General features: G+C 46.5%; 1 protein-coding gene across 1 annotated transcript in view; it reads left to right on the plus strand.

Moving 5' to 3' along the window:
- Positions 1-796: 796 nt before the first annotated feature.
- The window catches only part of LOC136124126 (PALM2-AKAP2 fusion protein-like), a 153184-nt gene continuing 132743 nt past the window's right edge, over positions 797-21237 (plus strand). The window contains exon 1 of the mRNA XM_065878541.1: positions 797-1083. Within this exon, the coding sequence (XP_065734613.1) occupies positions 1039-1083 (45 nt within the window). The 5' untranslated portion in view covers positions 797-1038. The remainder of the gene's footprint in view (positions 1084-21237) is intronic.

The raw sequence follows: 21237 nt of genomic DNA on the forward strand, positions 1-21237 counted from the left end.
CAGATCCTACTTTTCCTTGCAGAGACTGAGTACAGAAGTAAAGATTCTCAGAGTTTCAGCCCAGAATGTCACAGGATAATGTTCAGAACAGATTGCCCTTTACAAAGCACCTTTATACGCATACTTTATCTCATTCAGCACTGACAGACGCTCCATTTTTTAGATGAGGAAACTGAGGTTCAGAGTGGTTAAGTGACTTGCCCAAGGCTTCACAGCTAATAAGTGATCAGGCCCAGCCTAGCCGAGCACCTATAACTACAAACTCTCGGTTGTCTTTCTAACCCACATTTGGCCTCACAGAGGGATGGCCTGTGTTGAGCTACACCCTGCCCTTGGCCAACTTGACCGCTGAGGAGCCTGCCATTTAAGGCATGTGGGTGAGGCAGTTGGAAATGTCCCCATGTGGAGTCGAAGCGTTTGGCAGGCAGGACGTGCTGGGGCCCAGCTTTCTGCCAGAGGCCCCTGGGCTGGCGTCTGCACGTCCCCAATGAGCACGTGTCCACCTGGGCGCACCAACCGTGCGCCCTAGCGGCTCCCGGTGCGCCCCGGGTGCCAGCCCGCCCGCGCGCTGCCCGGCCGTGCCTTGGGGGCCTCCCCACTCCCCGCGGCTGCAGCCCCGGTGTCTCCCGCCCGCTTAGAGCAGCCCGGGGCTGCGGCCGCGGGTCCCCCACACCCCAGGGGCGGAGCGAGGCGCGGAGACGTCAGGGCGGAGGACGAGCGCTAGGCGAGCGCGCCCTCCGGGCTGCTGCCAGTGGCCCACGTCCCCGACTGGCGCGGCCGGCGGCGGGGAGATGCAGGGAGCGGCGGCGCTGGGGCGCAGCCAGGCGGCCGGGCGGGCGGGGGCCAGAGGCTGAGCCGGGCGAGCCAGCCGCGCACACAGCTCTGCCCGCCACCTCCGAAGCGGATCCCCGGACGCCCCTCGGCTCTCCCTGGGTTTCTAGCAAAGTCCCCCCGGGGTGTCCATCAATTTCCTTGGGTGACTACAGCGTGTGTTTTGTTTTTCTTTCTTCCTTCCCTCCCTGTGTGCCCTTCTCCAGGATGGCAGAGGCGGAATTGCACAAGGAAAGGCTGCAAGCCATAGCAGTAAGTCCACTTTCATTTTATTTTCTTGCTCTATTGTCTGGGATGGAAGAGGACCCCGAGTGCTTCGGGGCCGTCGACATTCCAGCACAGTAGCCGCAGGACATGTGTTTTGGGGATAAAAGTCTGTCAAGGCTCAGCTACGCTGCTTTTTCCTTTATGGTCCGTAGATGGAAAGCCCCAGGGCGCGCTTTGGGCCGGGGATTTGAATGTGGAAGATTGGCTTAGAAATAAGATGCTTGCTACTGGGCTTTGGGGAAAGACTAAACAGGAGCATGAGGGGTGGGGGTGGGGGTGGGGGGGCGATTCCTGGAATATTACCACCCAGTGCTCAGTAATACTCTGACTTAAGACACTGGAGAATGGCGGGAACGGTCACCAGAACGGTGGCTGCCATCCACTCTGCGGAAGCTGTTGGTGTGCTAAGTGGAAAACCAGCAATCGGCTCCACTGCCAGCCACGCGGTAGAACCTCCTCCCTGAAAGCGGGAGTGTTCATTTTCCCTGTTCTGTTTGATATTGACAAGGGCACTGGCGCAAGCCATCACCCTGGGTGGGGTGGGGGGGGGAGCGGGTGGTCTGGGGACGTCTTAGAACAACTGGGTCCTGGAAATAATATTCCAAGAGAGCCTCCTTCTTCTAGGTGTGGATCATCTGAAAACCTATTTTCAGCATACAAAGGAGCAACCAGTTTTGGCAAAGTTTATGTGCACTCTCAGAAGAGTGTACCCAGGTGCATCTTGGGTATAAAAGAGCTCGAAAGCTGCCTGAATTTGAGCAATCCTGCCACAGTGCTGCCAATGATCCACAGATGTGGTATTTTTACTGGAGCCACCACAGCTGGATTATATATTTCCTTTTCAGATGAGGGAATGATTACTGCTGCTATATGAAATAATAGCAATTAAAAGAGGTCTCTTAACATATTGGCATAAAAGAATCGCCATTCTTTTACCTAAGTACTTTTTTTTTTTCTTTTTGGTCCAGGAGTTCCCTGGAAACACATGTAAATTTGTTGGAGAAATGGTGTGTAATGTTTTGGAAGCAAAATATATTAAAGTGTTTTTAAAACCCTTTGGACGAATCCTTCACTGGGAAATGCATACAGGCTCTTTTTTACAGAAGCGTTTGATGTGGTCTCTGTGGCTCTGAGATCCTCTTTATCAAAGTCTTCAAATCTTAAAATGTCTTGGAGACTTTACAGCTGAAGCAAGAGAGACTGTTGGCACTGTTGAATGCTATGGCTTTTTTGCCTATTGGGCAATCTTTGAACTTGGTACTCAGAACTCAGGAAGGCTTTTTTTTTTTTCTTTCCCTTTCCCTCTGAGTATGTGTATTTTGATGGTTAGTGAGGCTGTTTACGGTTTCTAGAGTTAGTGGCCCAGCAGTGTGGCCAGTATGTCATGAACTTGATAAGAATGGAGATATTCAGTTCCTGGTGCCATGTAGCTGGTGGGTGTTTTATATAAACTGAATAATAGGCTGCTTTAACTGTCCATGAAGTGGCTGCTCCGGAGAAGGTTCAGTTGCTCCCATCGGAGGCCGCTGAAGGTTTCCAACAGTTGTCACATTCTCTGCCTTTGCATGACCAGCTTTACTGGATGCCTGAGGAACAGCTGAGCCTCATGAAAGGACTTGCTTTCTGAACGGGGAGCCAGTAGCAGCTTACACTTGGGCCACCCTTTTCCGAGTGGGGCTGGGTAATCCCAGCAGAGGCTAAATGGACTTTCAAGAAAGATCTAGCCAGTCTGCTGGAATTCTCATGCCTGTTCAGTTGCGGAATTGAGTTTGTCCTGTACCTGGGAAGGTGTTGATGATTCTCATGAATGATTCGGCCTCAGTGAATATATCTGTTGTTATTAGTGCAGACTTTCTAACATCGAATTAACTGTGTGTGTGTGAGAGAGAGAGAGAGAGACACAGACAGACAGAGAAAGAGAGAGAGAATTGAGAGATGGGGTAGAGGGGCTTGTGACCACATCAGTAAATCGTTCTATGCCGTGCTTTGGTCTAATGCATACTCTCCAAATTTTGCAAACTTGCCTCTTTCTGCCACCTTCCTGGGGTTCTCAGGGGACCCTCAGGAGCTCACGAGGCTGCTGCCAGAGCCTAGCCCTCCTGAAATCTCTCTGGAGATGTGAAGGAGGAAGAGAATGATTCTTTTGTTTGTTTGTTTTTTGTTATTGGTTATCTATTTTATACATAGTAGTGTATATATGCCAATCCCAATCTCCCAATTCATCCCCCCGCCCCACCCCGCTTCCCCCCAGGAGGAAGAGAATGATTCTTTATCTCTTCACCAACTTGGGCTCCTCTCCAAGAGGAAGAGCAGATAGTTGGAGATTCTAATCTGTAGACTCTTGGGTACTCTTTAGTCCGGACCTTGGTTCCTTCATCTGTAAAGGGGGCTCATGAGTTCTACCTCAGGGGCTGGCTGTAAGGTTTAGATATGGTGCAGGTGAAGGACCTGGCATGCAGGGGCCAGTAGATGGTCTTGAGCTAGAGCCCCCAATTCCTGTCTACACTGCTGCCTTGTCCTGTGAGGGTGAGAGGCAACATCTCTGAAACAGAAAGAGTCTAAATAGCCTTCTTTATCCCTTCCTTTACTCGACTGAAGGCCAGAGCTCAGCCCAGTGTCAATTTCGCTAGCTCCTCAGACCAGGTGCAGAGATGTGACTGGAGGATCCATCCATCCAGTCATGCAGTAGGTATTTACAAAGTATTGCCTCTCGGAAGGGACTGGCAATACCAAAAAGTCAGTGTCCCCAAGTTTCAGCCATCAGAGGGAAGACTTGACCCTTCGCACACTTAAGTTCTAAAAGGGACAGATGTCCTGTGACCTACTACCCACGTGATCATCTGTGGGATTTTTTTTTCCCCCAAGGGAGTGAAATACTCAGAAACTATAGTGCTTTAATTGAATCTTCCAGTTGTGTCCAGAGACTAATCAATGAGAAAAGATGAATCTCAGCCTACTTCCTGCCAAAAGAGGAGCAAATCCATCTTGACAAGTGTCTCTACTCCCAGGTGCTCCCTCCATCCGTAGGGACTCTCCCAAAGTTGTAATTTTAGAAGACAGCAAGATGCCTCTCTAGCACAATGAATGCGGGTAATCATTCAGGGCATAATAATACAGTTGCCATTTATTGACCATTTTCTATTCAGCAGGGCTCTTGTGATGTGTGTTCTTAAAAAAAAAATCTTAAGTTGTTAATAGTCTAACATAAACAATTACTATTCAGTAGCAGGAATACTTATGCAAATAAGCACACACCTGGAGCAGGTAAACTGACCTGGAGGAGTTATAGAGCACTTTCCAAGAGAGGAGATGTTTGAGCAAGTCTTGAAGGTTGAAAAAAAAATGTAAAATAACACACTGACTTCCCAGTGAGCAGAAAGTGTTTATTCACTTGCTTGTTGTTAGTTTATTATTGATTTGAAATAGTTAGCATAAGAAAGGGAAAGCGAAACACACGAAGAAGCTAAGTCAGTAGCCAAAGGCACCAACTCAGCAAGGAGACTCAAGTGCATTTGAACACAGATGATGCCATTTAATCCTAATAAGCTGATGGGGGAGGAACATCTATATTGTCCACGTTTTAAAGAGTCCGACCTTAACAGAAAGTGTCAAGGCCAGAATCAGAACCCACACTGGAGGGCACTGGAGCCCCTTTATTGACCACTGCCAGAATTGTCTCCCCACAAGATGGTGGCAGCACCTCGTGCTCTTCCCACGAGCTCACTGGGTGGTTCGGCAGCCTCTGTGTGAGCGGATGAGGGAGAAGCAGACTGATTCAGTAGCATCAGGAAAGGCTGAGACAAACCAGGAGGCCACATCCTTTTGAGAGTCTTCCAAGCTGGGTTTCAGTGCATGGAAATACCCAATGGGAGTTCTAACCAAGTGAGTAACATTCCCTTGGAGAGCAAACCACTGTGTCTCAATAGAAACCAGTTTGAGGGGAGGATGTTGTTATGTCTGCACATCCGAGAGGAAGAGAGTCTTCCTTGGGCCCTGGTGAAGATAACTGAACGTTTCAGTGGTCATTGTGGGCAAAAGCCCTCAGAGACATAGAAAATACAGACACATGTGAGTGTGTCCATATTTACTGAGATATGGGGTGCCAATCCAACCTACACTGGCTCTTTAGGGGATGTTGTCACTTAATGAGAACTCAGACTCTGTCGAATAATAAAAACGATCTTTGGCATTTGTACAGCGCTTTACAAAAACCTGCACCTGATACCTTAATTCTGAGCTGCGGTGGGCAGGTCTCATTGTCTCCACTTTACAGTCGAGTATACAGAGGCATCTGGGCTCACACAGTGAGGTGTGGAAGAGTTGTATCTCTCTCCTGACTCCTCGTGTTAGTGGCACGTCTAGCCTTGGAGGGGTGCTGTGCTAGGGGCTGGAGCTGCACCTAGGATCCTTCTGAGCTGGCGGTGGGGAGAGGGGGGTATGTGGGGGGTATGTGGGCCTAGCCATGACTCTGTGGAATCTGCCTTTTGGGGGATTTCACTTTGGACCCCTCTGCCTCTTAAAATTCTCCCCCAGAGGGTACAGATAGTGGCCTGTGGCTCCCACCTGACCCCATTCTGTGTCCTGAGAAGGCCCGGATGTAGGTGGGTGGCTTAGGCTGGTTCTGCCTTTTACCCACAAAAAAACACTCTTGGCATTTCCTTGGCTTCATCTCTCAGTGTTCTTCTTGCCTCTGAGCAATAAGACCTTGAGTGCCAGGGTTGCAGTGGGGACCAAAGGCTAAGGAGGCCAGTCAGCCCGTGCTGATTCAGGCTGCTTCGGTTGGCCTGCATGGCTTGGACAAAAGTCCTGGCTGCCATTTGCGTGTGATCCAGCCCGGCTTCCCAGGTCAGGGATCCCTCAGGGGTTCTAGAGACCCAAGCCCAAGACCCATAGTAACAAAACCTGTGATTCTTGGAGGGACCATCCCTGTACATGAACCTCTGTCGTTGGCAGGCAGCTGGTAAAGGGCTGGAGAATTGAAGCTCCCAGTCATTTGTTACCTTCTTCTACATAAATGATACCCTGCTTCTAAAGGTTCAAGTTGAGGCTTAAAAAATGGTTTGCTCAGGACATTGGTGCCAAGGAAGAGTTTGCCCCAGCTGACTCTGCAGGGCCGCTCAGCAGGTAAGTGCCACTGAGGGCCCATTCAGTGTCATTGCCAGGTCTGGGAGTGACAAGGCAGGCCTTACACATATATGCCCAAGGGCCATACACCTCTCTGACCATGTATTTGTACCTCTGAGTATATCAGGCTTTAGCCTTTTGGGACAAAGAGTAGCTGCTCTGGCAAGTCCCCTGTGAAATAGAGCAGTCATCATTTAAAAAGCCAAGCAGGGGGGCTTGTGGGTTATGATTTGTTAATATTTAGAAGAAAAACAGGGCTCAGTGAAGGCTTCTCTGCATTTCTTTGGGGTTACCCAGTGCTTTGTGGACCGCTGCTATTGGTCCTTGGAACCACCCACGTTTCATTACTGATCGTTTTTGGGGATGTTGATCGACTTCCTTGGCAGTAAGAGTTGATCATCATGTAGTGTGATGTTGACTGAGGCAGCAAATGGCATTGATGCACAGAGACGGTGGTCCCCGGGGCTGTCAGTACCTCACAGTCTGGTGAGTAACAAGCGTGGATTCAGGTGTACGAAAGCCTTGGCTCACATCCCAGCTTTTCTGTTAGTATCTGTGAGACCTTGCTGGCCCTCGGTTTCCTCATCTGTAAGTTGGAGGTAATTATAATACCCACCTCATGGAATTGTTGTGAAGGTTATTTGAGATATTTTGTGGGAAATACTCAGAGCAGGGGTACAGAAAACAGTCAACAAAAGTTTTCTGTTTATAGTAAGTGAATCAACAAATCATAACACATGCATCTTTATGGAGAAAAAGGACGCAAAGGGTGAAAGATGAATTCTTTTCACCTCAACTGGTGAATTGCCAAACTGGGAAATTTCATGAGTATAGTAACATCTGAGAGTTTGCAGTGCAGGAGGATACTAATAACAATGGAAAGGATTGTTTATAGTCGACAGGAGTTGCAAACCCAAAAGGACCCGGGAGCCAGCCTGTAACATAAATGATTGACACGGATTGAGTGGGAAATTGTAAGGACCTGGAGAGCAGGTATCACTTCTCAGTGAAGGTACAGTTAATTTATACCAGGTGAGAACGTGGGTCCTATGTTGTCACATCAACTGATTCTCAAGAGAAGCCAGAAATCTTCCTTTTTAAAATGTGAGATCTCCCGTTTCAAAAAGAATAGCATCAAGTAGCTTAAAACTTTAAAAAAATTCGTGGACACAACAAAATTCCTTTTGGCCAACGGGTTGACCTTTCGTGACCTCCACATGTAGGTAGAGCTTTGAACATTACCATGTGCTTTCCTTATGCATGGACTTGTTTGGATTTCATAAGGATGCTGTGAAGTGGTACTACCAGCTCCCCTGAGATCTTTCAAAATGTTACAAAATCAGGGTGCATTTTCAATAGGGCTTTATGAGTTTGGTGTACAAATGTTTGGATCATTGGAAAAATAGTGCATATTTCCTTTTTTTTTTTTTTTTGGCGGTACAAGGGCCTCTCACTGTTGTGGCCTCTCCTGTTGCGGGGCACAGGCTCCGGACATGCAGGCTCGGCAGCCATGGCTCACGGGCCCAGCCGCTCCGCGGCATGTGGGATCTTCCCGGACCGGTGTACGAACCCGTGTCTGCTGCATCGGCAGGCGGATTCTCAACCACTGTGCCACCAGGGAAGCCCTCCTATATTTTTTATTTCTTTATTTTTGGCTGCATAGGGTCTTCGGTGCGGTGCGCAGGCTTCTTATTGCGGTGGCTTCTGTCATGGTGGAGCACGGACTCTAGGCATGTGGGCTTCAGTAGTTGTGGCTCACGGGCTCTAGAGTGCAGGCTCAGTAGTTTTGGTGCACTGGCCTAGTTGCTCCATGGTATGTGGGATCTTCCTGGACCAGGGCTCGAACCTGTGTCCCCTGCACTGGCAGGCAGATTCTTAACCACTGCACCACCAGGGAAGTCCCCCCCCATACTTTTTTATATTAAATGAGCTCCTTGCAACCACTGACATTATTGTAACTCAAGGTTCACATCTAGGTAGGAGATTGCTATCTCAAAATTAACAGAAAACTTTAAAAGACAGCAGCTTGATGTGGGAAATTCCTGTTATCCTAGAAGCACCTTTAAGAGCAAAGTAGGCACCTTGAGCCATCACGTGTTACCCAGGTGTTTGAGCCGGTTTTGATTTGTTGTCAGCCTCAAGCAGACAATGTAGGGAGACCGAGCTGGGCTCAGGACTTCTAATAGTGGCAGCAGCTGCTATTGGGCGTAGACTTTGGGCCAGAAGTGGTGTAGAACTGTGATTCTCAAACTTCAGTGCATTAGGACCATCCCCTGGAGGGCTCCTTAGACACACAGATTGCTGGGTCCCACTCCCAGAGTGTTTGATTTAGTAGATCTGGGGTGGAGCCTGAGAATTTGCATTTCTAACACATCCCCAGGGTTTGCTCTTCCCAGCTGCAGCTGCTGTTCTGGGGAGTACACGTTGAAAACCCGTGGGGATGTGGTAGAAGACCAGTAGCAAAGGGAGAGGATGGTCTGGGTCTTCGTAAGTGGCACATGCCCACTGTGACATGCCCAGGAGTTTGTGAAGTGTGTATATTTTAAAGAGGTGAAATGGAATGAAAGACCAAATTCAAGTCTTAATTAGTGAGAGCCTGAACCTAGCTCAGTTGGAAAGTGGTATAGTTGTGTTCCTCTTACATCAAGTGACTAATCCGGAGGAGATCTTGTTTGTCTTGGGTACTTGTCTTAATCTATTTAAATAAAGTAAAATTGAAGACACCTGTTTCAAGGGTATGCTTGGGATTGGGATTGGCTGATCAAAACCATGGGCTATAAAATTCAGTTGGGGGGGCCTTAGGGGGCACTTCAGTGAGACAAGAAGTCATGCAACAGAGCAGATATCCAGCAGTACAGTGGGAGCCCCTTTGAGAAATATACATGCTACATATCATGATGCTATAGATGGAGAAGTCCCAGAGCAGATCAGCTAATCAAGTCTTGTGGCAGCCTCTCCTGCCTTCAGGCCTGATTCTCAATGCAGCTGCTTCTCACGTGAGCAACTCTAGTAGGAGGTCAGGATGAGCAACAAGTGAGGTTCATTTACTTAATGATGGTTAGTGATTCTCCTGAGCCAGTCTGTGTGCACAAGCCAGGCTTGTCATTGGCATATCAAAGAGGAGTTTATTCTTGTCAAGATGTCCTCCAGGCTTCCCTCATCCTAATTGTAGCATCCATTGTTTGAACCAACCCTTCATATTCAGATGGATTCAGCCTCACCCGGGCTCTTATTTGTCCTAAAACACAAAGCACAGAGGCCACACTGTGCAGGATGAGACCTAAGAGAACACGGACAGACTGTTGGGTGATGGCCGCCCAGCATGGGCGCTTCATAGAGGCAAGTTTGCACTTGAGCGCTGGGTTTGGGCGAATACCGCACAGCTGAGACCTATTTCTGGCAGGAAATGCCGGCAGAAGCAGAGGTTTGGGGGGGTGGGGGAGCATGTTGGAGCTACATATGCCCTTGGTTAATGGGTATGTCAGTCTTTTCCATTAGTCTCATGTTGAATTAGAATCCACAAAAGGAGATTATTAAATACACAGAGAGACAGACAGAGACAAGCCTATAGCCTATTTACATAATGCTTGAACTTACATTAAAAATACTTCGGGGCTAGTCTTTGACTCTAGTATCAATGCTCCTATAGCATCCTCTGAGCTTAGCTAGAAGAAAGGAATAGGGAACCTGGTCCCTTCCCCTCGCATAAAATGGAAGGGGAATGAAAAGCCACGTGTGCCCCCAAGGTAAAAGCCCTAGCTGTAGATGCAAAGGCTGTGAGCCAGACCTCAACACATCTTACCCCTCATCATATCCCCTCTGGCAGCCTACTTCATTACCCTGCGGGCTTCCAGGCTCTTGACAGACTGTGCCCTCCAAAATGTCTTCAAGGCATTTGTAAAACCTGCCCTTACTTCTTTGCTACATTATACCGATTTACTTACTATTCTAGGTGGGTGGGATTTTTTTCCCCTCTTCTAAATTATAACCAGTCATCTGAGGATTCACTTTATTTTTTAGTTCAGGGCTGAAACTTAAAACTTTGAGGGTTATTAAAAAAATGTTATTCTTAAGAGAAAAACATATGCTTGAAAACTTAACCCCTTGGTGGTAGCCAGGGGATCCTCTTTCTCCGAGTTTGAGTAATAGTGCAAACAATTTTTGAGACCAGTAAGTACCACATGGGGCTTCAGGATTGGGGCAGCTGTGATAGATGCATGTCCTTATGTGATGGATAGAGAAGCTGGGAGAGGTACCTTTTGGCCGAGAGGCATGGGGTCAATCCAGAGGCTCCCCCCGGGCTCCTGGTTCATCTTTTTCTTTTTTTTAAACAGTACGGTTGAGGATAATCTTTATTGTGAGTAGTAGATTATTTACTTTTTAATCAATTAATTTATTTATTTATTTTTAGCCGTTCCGTGCGGCATGTGGGATCTTAGTTCCCTGACCAGGGATCAAACCCGTGACCCCTGCACTGGAAGTACGGAGTCCTAACCACTGGACTGCCAGGGAAGTCCCTCCTGGTTCATCTTAAACAGAGTTTCTATGGCCTGACTTGTCAGCTTGGGTTGATGATACTTGCTGCCTCTAATGGGTCGGGAAATGGTTCGAAAATTTCCTTGCCCCAGTGGGACTGTGAGACATATAAGATCTGAAAAGTGGAAAAGAGTGTAGAGGTTCCTCAAGAAATTCAAAATAGAACTGCCATGTGATCCAGCAATCCCATTTCTGGGTATACATCCCAAGGAAATAAAATCACTATCTTGGAGAGATAGCTGCACTCCCATGTTCATTACAGCATCACTATTCACAGTAGCCAAGAGATGAAAACAACCTAAGTGTCCATTGACAAATGATTGGATAAAGAAAAGGTGGTACATACAGAGTGGAATATTATTTAGCCTTTAAAAAGAAGGAAGTCCTGCCATTTGTGACAACATGGTTGGACCCTGGAGGGTATTCTGCTAAGTGAAAAAAGCCAGACACAGAAAGATAAATACCTATAATCTCACTTATATGTGGAATCTAAAAAAAAACTATTGAACTTATAGTAACAGGAGAGTGATGGGTACTAGAGGCTGGGAAGTGGGGGAAAGGGGGCGATGTTGATCAAAGGGTATAACTTCCAGTTATAAGTTGAATAAGTTCTGAAAACCTAATGTACAGCATGGTGACTGTGGTTAATAATCATGTATCATATACTTGAAATCTGCTAAGAGTGTAGATCTCACATGTCATTAAACACACAAAAATGGTAACTGTGAGGTGATGGATATGTGAATTAGCCTGATTGTGGTAATTATTTCACGATGCATATCAAAACATCATGTTGTACACTGTAAATATATACAATTTTTATTTGTCAATCATACCTTAAAGCTGGGGAAAAAATGATCAGTTTGAAAAAAAGATCTGGAAAGCTTGAAGCTAATGTGAATGGCCTTGAAAAGAAATACTGCTTATCCAGGAAGCAAAAACACGCTATAGATAGTGATGAGCCCGTCAACTGAGTGCCCATTTTTCTTTTCCAGGTGGTATATAGGCAGCCTTGTTCATGAACAGTGAAGTCTGAGCATACTTCAGAATTTCTGAGCATGTTCAGAATTTAGTGCTGGTCATCAAATAAAGCTTGCAGCAAAACCCAAAGGATATTTAACAACAGCTGGGATAGGTCTGTGGGGATGGGTCGGAAGGCAGGGCAGGTCCTGGAGGCTGGCTGTAGAATGTACTCTCTAATGGTACCAGCTACTAGAAATGAGACTTTGGCAGCCTGATCACTCCCCGTCCTTATTCACACGGGAGTGAGAATGACAGACGTCCATCCCACCAGCATTGGATATGATGGCCACGATGAAGAGAAAGCATTGGCCCTGACAACACAGAGGAGGCGAAGGTAAAAGTAATTGCTCAGGGCTTCCCTGGTGGCGCAGTGGTTGAGAATCTGCCTGCTAATGCAGGGGACACGGGTTCGAGCCCTGGTCTGGGAGGATCCCACGTGCCGCGGAGCATCTAGGCCCGTGAGCCACAACTACTGAGCCTGCGCATCTGGAGCCTGTGCTCCGCAACAAGAGAGGCCGCGATAGTGAGAGGCCCGCGCACCGCGTTGAAGAGTGGCCCCCACTTGCCACAACTAGAGAAAGCCCTCGCACAGAAACGAAGACCCAACACAGCAGAAATAAATTAATTAATTAAGAGTCAGGACTTCCACATATTCATTTAAAAAAAAAAAAGTAATTGCTCAGTTACCCTCCTCTCTCTCCCCTTCCCGCCATCATTGCTCTCAATCTTGACATATCACTGCCTCTGGAGGATTCCAGGTCTCCATCTGCCCTGAGCCTGGGTCCACAGAGAAAAGCTGGAAGCAGAATGGCTTAGCATTGGGGAGGCGGGGTGGGGGGGAACAGGAGGAGAACCTCTCCCCTATAGGGAGGCAGGGCACCCCAGGGCTCAGAAAGCAAGTCAAAGATGGTAACTTGATCCTGTAGCTTTCTTTTAGGGGGAGGGAGGAAGGGTCTCCCAGTTCCTGAGAGCTTCCCATGGGCCAGACACCCTGCTGAGTGCCTTATACTGGGCGTTAAAAGCTCAGTTGTGCACAAATGTCAGGTTGACGTGGTGGCTGAGCTTGTGGGACTGTGGTGACCGTAGAGGGTGGGTTCCCCAGAGGGCAGGCAGCATTCAACTCCAGCTGATGGGTACTTTGTGGGAATATAAGTCTGAGATCTTCTATTCTTCAAGGCATCTAGAAATCCAGCTTTTGAAGGAAGTCTGTTGATATTGATATGTTCATAACCATTGAAACACTGTGTGGGCCAAACCAAACGCAGTGAGATTTTAATGCAATGTGTGGGCTGGATTCATTCCTCACCCCTGACCCCACTCCCTACACCCACCTCGGGCCCCCAGTTTCCCATTTCTGCCTTTCACAGCATTTTTATTTAATTTTAAAGCCAGTAGTATGTGGAGGTGATAGGGTAGTAGTGTTTCAGCCTGAGGCTAAGTCAGATGTAGGTATGTTTAGATCTGTTGGGCAAATTGGTGGGGGACTTGCCAAAAGCCCATCCAGGGCCCTCTGGATGGGGACCCTATAAGAAAACCATAGTCTCAGGTTAGAGTCAGGATTGCTACTTAAATCCGTTCCTTATCCAGCATGCTGGATCAACTCGCAAATTCTCTGTAAGAAGTAACAACTGAAATCACTCCTTAAAATAATAATAGTAATAATTAACATAGAGCAAAATGACCTTTTTGATGTACACATCTCTGAATTTTGTAACATGTAGATTTGTGTAACTGCCAGCACACCTAGGATGCAGAACAGTCCGTCAGCCCTCAGGACTCCCCCAGGAAGCACTGTTTTTTTTAACTCAGTACACATTGGAATGTAAAGGCCCCACCTTGCACCCTGACTTTAAGGATTCTGAAAACCACTTGGGGTGAGAGGGTTAACCAGAACAGGAAACTGCGGTTCGCAGTCTTTGGTGGGTAACTCTTTCATAATGAATGCCCCTCCCAAACCTATAACAAATTCTTGCTTTTCCCTAATAAATACCTACCACTCCAGCCTAGTTCCTTTTTTCTCTAGCCTCTACTAGGGTTATCACATTTGGCAACTAAAATTATAGGATCCCCAGTTATTGCATGGGACACACTTTTATACTAAAAAATGATCTGTTGTTCTTCTGAAATTCAGATTTAACTGGGCGTCCTGTAGTTTATCTGGCAAGCTCATCCACTTCACATATATGCTGCATTCACAACCGAGTTTAGAACCCACTTTTTCTGGGTCTGTGTTTCACTCTTCCATATGGGTGTGAAAATACTCATTGGTTTTACTTTATTTTTTTCCCTTTCTTATTTCATTTTTTTCTATTAAAAATTTTTTTTAATTTTATATTGGGATATAGTTGATTAACAGTGTTGTATTAGTTTCAGGTGTACAGCAACGTGATTCAGTTATACATATACATGTATCTATCTTTCAAATTCTTTTCCTGTTTAGGTTATTATGGAACATTGAGCAGAGTTTCCTGCGCTATACAGTAGGTCCTTTTTGGTTTCTGTTTAAACATAGCAGTGTGTATATGTCAATCCCAAACTCCCAGTCTATCAATACTCATTGGGTTTAAATAGTAATAAGTTTGTAGGAAGATAGGGCATGTACTGGAAGGCCAAGAGGACCTCATCAATACATTAATGTGTTTTCAAGAAACCCACTAGACGTATCCTTTCTGGAGAATAAGAAATGGATTAATGTGTGTTGGAGGGCAGAGGACAACTGGATTTCAGAAACTGGGACATTTTCCAGCCCCCCTTCACCCCCCTCCCCTGGCCCAACCTGTGAATAATACAAAATTGCGAAGACTCAACAAGGAGATTGTTCACACTGGGTGATTTTGCAAATATCACTGGAATGCTAGCCTTCAGCAGGCTATATATCTTGCACTGAGCAAGATGAGGCCTTGTGGTCTGTTGTCCATGAGTCATGCAGAGCTCATAGCCAGCTCATTCACAGCCGGGATGTTTTGGTTGAGAATGCTGTGATGGTTGATTGATTTCTCTTGTTTGTTTGTTTGTTTTTTCATTTAGCAATTTTACTAGTGTGATTTCAGAATCATAATGAGACGAGAAGGAAAATCAATTTTACAAAGTACCTTCAGAATGAAGAATGATTGGAAATTCCAATTTTCTGTCTAGACCAGAGTCAGCAAGCAGCAATCTACAAGCCAAATCTGGCCTGCAGTCTCTTTTTCATAAGGCCTGTGAGCAATACGTGGTTATTACGTTTGTAAATGGTTGGGAATTTTTAAAAAAATATTTCATGACGTGAAAATTATATGAAGTTCAGATTTCAGTGTCCACACTAAAGTTTTATCAGAACACAGTCATTCCCATTCATTAATGCGTGGTCTATGGCTGATTTCATACTACAGCAGCAGAGCTGAGTAGTTCCAACAGAGACCACACAGCCTGCAAAGCCTAAAATATTTATTCTCTGACCCTTTATAGAAAGACCTGGCCGACTCCTACTCTAGACTCTATATCTATTCTATAACCATAGAAGTATGGCTGTGTTTGTCTTTAAGGTTCTAGGAATCTTTTAGCTAAAGAAGTAACTGTTGTCTGGTTGCTAGCAGTTCAGAACAGTAAACCTCCTAGGCATGTATCCAGAGAAAACTCTAATTCGAAAAGATACATGCACCTCAGTGTTCATAGCAACACTATTTACAATAGCCAAGACGTGGAAGCAACCTAAATGTCCATTCATTGACAGATGAATGGATAAAGAAGATGTGGTATATATACACAATGGAATATTACTCAGCCATAAAAAAGAACGAAACAATGCCATTTGCAGCAACATGGATGGACCTAGAGATTATCATACCTAAGTGAAGTAAATCAGACAAAGACAAATATCATATGATATTATGTATATGTGGAATCTAAAATATGATGCCAATGAACTTATTTACAAAACAGAAATAGACAGACATAGAAAACTTATGGTTACCAAAGGGGAAAGGGGGGTGGAGGGAAGGATAAATTAGGAGGTTGGGATTAACATATACACACTACTGTATATAAAATAGATAGCAACAAGGACCTACTGTAGGGCACAGGGAACTATGCTCAATATCTTATAATAGCCTATAATGGAAAAGAATCTATATATATATATATTCAGTTAAATATTATATACGTATATAACTGAATCACTGTGCAGTACACTCGAAACTAACACAACATTGTAAAGCAACTATATTTCAATAAAAATTTAAAAAAAGAAGGTACAGTGAATGAGAAAACATCAGTAAAGCATCAGACTCCCTTTTCACTCTTTTCTGGGCTGCTGTGATGGAAGCTTACATTTACTGAAGCGCTCCCATACTGAATTTTGCTACTCTATGGTTTTCTTGTTACATCCTCACTATCTAAGCCAACTATGTGTTTTCTTTTGAAAACCAGAAAATCTGATGTCTTAGAGGTAATGGTTTGGCCCATCTAAAAATAAGTGATTACATTTAAAACCATTTTTTCCCATTGACAGGGGACAAGAGGGTAGAGGAAAAGCACTGGTGATTCTCCATATCGTTTTTCTTTCTCCCCAGAAATGGACAGAAGTCTCATTCCGTGCTCGCCGGGGATTTTAAGGGTGAAGTGTCAGAATGGGAGTCAGAGAACACACCCACCACATTCCCTGAGTCCGAGCAGGAAGCCAGTGGAAAGTGGCTTCTGACCCCCTGCCCTGTCATTCATTAGCCCTTTGCTGAGGGTCAGTTACCTCCTGGAAGCCAGAGGACCAATGGCTTCATTTGTAAATGAAGTGACCAGCAGGTAAAAGCTGCTGATGGCCTGCGGTAGCAGAGTCCACTCTAGCCTCCCTGAATCATCAAATGTTTCCCTTCTGCCCGCTTCCCTTTCTTGTCTAAAAGGGCCAGCTGCAATTTTGAGTCTTGTCTGCCTGGAAATTTCCAAAGGGACTTTGGTGCCTTAGTAAATATTTTCAAATTGCCCAAGGGAGATAGTAGAGCCATCATTGTGAAATCCGGTTTAGAAAGCGATTACTGCGGTACTTGGGCCGGCCGTGTGAGTGTGCGGGGGGCAGGCCGTGGTGTGGACACTCGTGGTTCCTCGCTCGGCTGGTGGCTGGCTTTTGCTTTTCTGGTCAGATATACGCCAGACCCTGACATTCTCTATCTGGGCAACTTCTGAGCAGCTGCTGGGAGAATAGGAAGCCAAGCATGGGGTTAGCATAGGGTTCCCTCAACTGTGGCGCTGTCGACAGTTTGGACCAGATAATTGTTTGCTGTAGAGGGCTGTCCTGTGCATTTTATGATGTTCAGCAGCATCCCTGGTTCTATCCAGTAAATGCCAGTAGCCTTGCCCGTGCCCCAGCGTGACAATCAAAAGTGTCCCCAGACATTGCCAAATGTTCCCTGGAGGACAAAATAAGCCCTTTGAGAACCACTGATGTCGTATAATGTAAGGGTTACCTGACCAAATGTATTTCCCATACTTTCAGTATTAGAGATTCATTGCTTTATGCCTTTCCCTTTCACCCTTAGGGATTCATTCCTTGAAGCCTTGAAGGCTTTTTTAGTTTCCAGAATGTCCCATGAAAATACAAGTTTCTCACAAGGGGTAAAGCCCCAAGCCTGGGAGGACAAATGTTTTTCATCTCGTGTCAAGCCTGACTGTCTTGGGAAGATGTCTGAGGCTGCATTTGGGTTTGGGGGAAAGAACAGCATGGTAGAGTACAGGGGATGAGGGAGTTGCTCTTTGTGTGTAAAGAGGCTTTTTACCTGGTATCTCTGCAGAGATTTATCAGTCAGGCCCTCGTCTCGGGTTGTAACTGCTCCTGGGGGCACCGTTCTTACGTGGTCACTGTAGCTTCGTGTATTTGTTAGGGAAGTTTTCTAGCAGGTGCCAGAAAGGTGTCTTGGAGAAGAGGTACCTTTTCTAGATCCCACAGAGCTACCGTATGGGCTGGCGGAGGTGCTGTAGTCTGCTTGATGGGAATAAGCAGCAGGAAGCACAAGGAGAGGGCAAAGGGGCTAATTCCTATCTCTCTCCCTTCACTTGATTACAAGCTCCTGGAAGGCAAGGGCAATGTCAATTTCATCATTACCCCTTTGCTGCCTTCATGGTACCTTTCACATAGCACCAAAGCCTCTTCAGTGACCTTAAGCAGGGTTCTTCATGTGTTTTATGTCTCAGACTCCTTCTCAGTCTTGTGGACTCAGAATAACGCTTCAGTGCACACAATAAAATACATAGGACTAAAAAGATGACCAATTACATTGAAATACAGGCAGCACGATATTAGAAAATTGCGATAGATAACATCTATTCTATATTATTGTATTAAATAAAATCTAGTGGCAATTCTAATACATACTCCAATTTCTAATTATTGATGAACATAAGTGATATTTCAAGTTATCTCCGACAACTATAATGCAATCTGAAAATACCTGCGATTTCCATTCACGCCAAAGTCATAGGTACTGAAGATATTTCTGAGGCTTGTCCTCCTGTTCGTAACTGAAGGTAATGCTACATTTCAGCTAGAGGTTAGTGAAAACAGCCTTTAACTGGCTGCCCTGAGTTCTGGCTCATCCCTGGTCTCCCTGAATTCTTTCTTAACCAGACGTCTGCTCTAAAGCTCCCTCTGTTCCTCCACGTGATGCTACCCCAGCCACCTGCTTGGGACTCTTCCCTAGCAAATTTCTCCAGGTTCCTTCTTCTGTCAATACACGCCTTTCCATCTAAACCCTCCCGGCTGGGTTGTGTCTTTTGTCTCCTATCTAAGTTCGCAAGGCAAGGGAAGCATCCAGCCCCCACTTGGGGTTCCCGAGCTTAAGAGGAGAGAGGGAAACAGACACATCCTAGATGTCCAGTGAATGCTTGTTCGGATGAATGGTCGCTTTGCCGACTTTACCCTTTTTATCTGGGGTTGCTATTTGATGCTTGGGCTGTGTTGCCAAAAAAAAAAAACAAAAAGCACAACCTAAAAGTTGAGAATTATGTTTTCTTCGGTGACCTTACTGAGGACTATAGCCCGGGCTGGCAGCCTCTCAGACAGCCCTGAAGGACTGTTCCACAGAGGTGAGAGAAGGGCCAGGATATATAGTTTTTGCTGACAAAACAAACAAACGTAGTCCATCATCGAAAGATTACTGCTAAATCACACAAAAAGACACATGTCAAGTTAATGATCTGGATGCTTTTCTCTGTATGGGAAGATGCAAGAGTCTGGGCTCACTGAGGTGATTATTTCGATATGCATCTTAACTGTCTAGGCCAGCTTCCTGTCTTTCTCCTTCCTGAATTCCCCTCAGGGTGCACCGTTGGGGTGTCTGCAGTGGCTGACGGCTTGATGGCGGGCAGCACCGTTGTTTACTGGCATGGCAGGTGGCATTCTTCGTTTACTGAGACGGCAGACGACTTTTTTTTTGTCCACAGCTGTGTTTGAGCTCAGTCCTCTCTTGATGCCTCTCTTCTGTGTGGGGAGCAGCTTTCAGTATGGTTTGCCCTATTCCTGGAGGTCTGCCGATCTCCTCTGGGAAGAGAGAGGGCTGGGCACCCACTGTGACCTCAGAAGCAGCAGTGAGCAGTGTGAGTGGTAGGACCCTTGACCAACAATGACCCCACCACATGCATGTGCCACGAGCAGCTGGGCAGAAGCCGTCAACATCCTCATTGCATGCCTTGCAGTGGACCACCAGGGTGGGGGACATGCCTGCGAACCAGGAGCCTGGGGATTCACGATGGCTACAAGGGAATTTCAGAATAAATAAATAAAAAGGAGCCACCTCTAATTAGTTTCCTCTGACATTAAGGTCAGCAGGTTCCAGAATGTTCTGTGTGAGGTTAGCACCTGTGGTTTTCATCAAATGAATGTCAGTGTTCTACCCAATTTGGACTATTGCGGCTTCCAAAGTCTTTTTCTCCCTGGATTGCTATAAACAGTCTGTGTTGGTTTCTTAGGGCCGTCGTAACAAAGTGCCACAGACAGTGGCTTAAATAACGGAATGTACGGTCTCACAGTTCTGGAGGCTGGAAGTCCGAGACCAGGGTATCAGCGGGATGGGTTTCGTCTGAGGGCTGAGAGGCAGGCTCTGCTTTGGGCCTCTCTCCTTGACGTGTAGCTGAACGTCTTGTCCCTGTGGCTCTTCCCATGGTCTTCTGTGTTTGTGTGTCTGTGTCCACATTCCCCCATTTCATGAGGATACCGGTTATACTGGATTACAAATAAGGTTTGTAATCTATTATTTGCAAATAAGGTCACATTCTGAGGTGCTAAGAGTGAGGACTTCACTCTGTATTTTATGGAGGGACACAGTTCAACCCATACCAGGGTCCCTGCCTGTTGTGAGGTGGCATCTGCATCTCACAGTGATGGCCATTCACACCCTAGTCTGCTTCTGGCTATGGCAGTAGAAATCGTGTCCCAAGGGAAGTGGCCCAGGGACTCATAAGTAGTGGGTGCCATTTGCCATGAATGCCTCAAGCCTCTGCCCTTTGTCACACTCATGACTTCCTCTTAGCACAGAGGACCTTTTTTTTTTTTTTTTGCGGTACGCTGGCCTCTCACTGTTGTGGCCTCTCCCGTTGTGGAGCACAGGCTCCGGACGCACAGGCTCAGTGGCCATGGCTCACGGGCCCAGCCGCTCCGCGGCACATGGGATCCTCCCGGACCGGGACACGAACCCGCGTCCCCTGCATTGGCAGGCGGACCCCCAACCACTGCGCCACCAGGGAAGCCCCACACAGGACCTTTTATCTGGAAAGGCCTAGAACAGCATTTCACACTAAGTTGTAATGAAGAAAGCTTAAACATTCCCTCTCCTGAAAGGCAGTAAAAAACAGAGGGCAGAGATATAGACTACATCCCAGAGCTCAGAATGTCACTTAGCCACCATCAGGGCTGTTTTGTTCGGGACGCTAGATTTTCCCCCTCCTCACCACTGGTAATGACCAAAACAGGCCTGGTGGATTCGTGGGTATTTAGAGTTTGCTGAATTCTCTCACTTTCATTATCTTGTTGGGGTATCGATAAAGAGTAGCACGTTTTATTTTCTGCATTCCATTTCAGAGAAAACAGCTCAGCTAAGTAATTTGTCCAAGCTCATACAGGGCGACATCATCTGCTTCTCTCTGCCAGATCTTCCCAGCACACCTACCCTGTCATCCTCCATCTCTCCTCTGGGTCCCCACAGTGTGGTCCAGGCAGCCTGAGTCTCATAGGCTCGCTGATCCCCTTGCTCTGCCCCAGGGCTCAATCTGACCCCTCCCACCCTCCCCAAGAGGCCAAAAGTAACCTAGGCCTGGTGAGTGTGGCCAAGGTGAGAGTATTCTTTGTTCCAAGTTCTAGGCTAAAGGGGCACCTTGGGCAAAGTCATGAGGCTTGTGAAGGAGTAGAGCAGCAGCAGGAGATGACAAGGAGTTGGATGTGGCTGGAGCATGCTGAGAAATGAGGCCAGAAGGGCAGGGCGTGCTGGGTCACAGAAG

Source organism: Phocoena phocoena, chromosome 6, assembly GCF_963924675.1.
Source record: "Phocoena phocoena chromosome 6, mPhoPho1.1, whole genome shotgun sequence".
NCBI classification, from domain to species: Eukaryota; Metazoa; Chordata; class Mammalia; order Artiodactyla; family Phocoenidae; genus Phocoena; species Phocoena phocoena.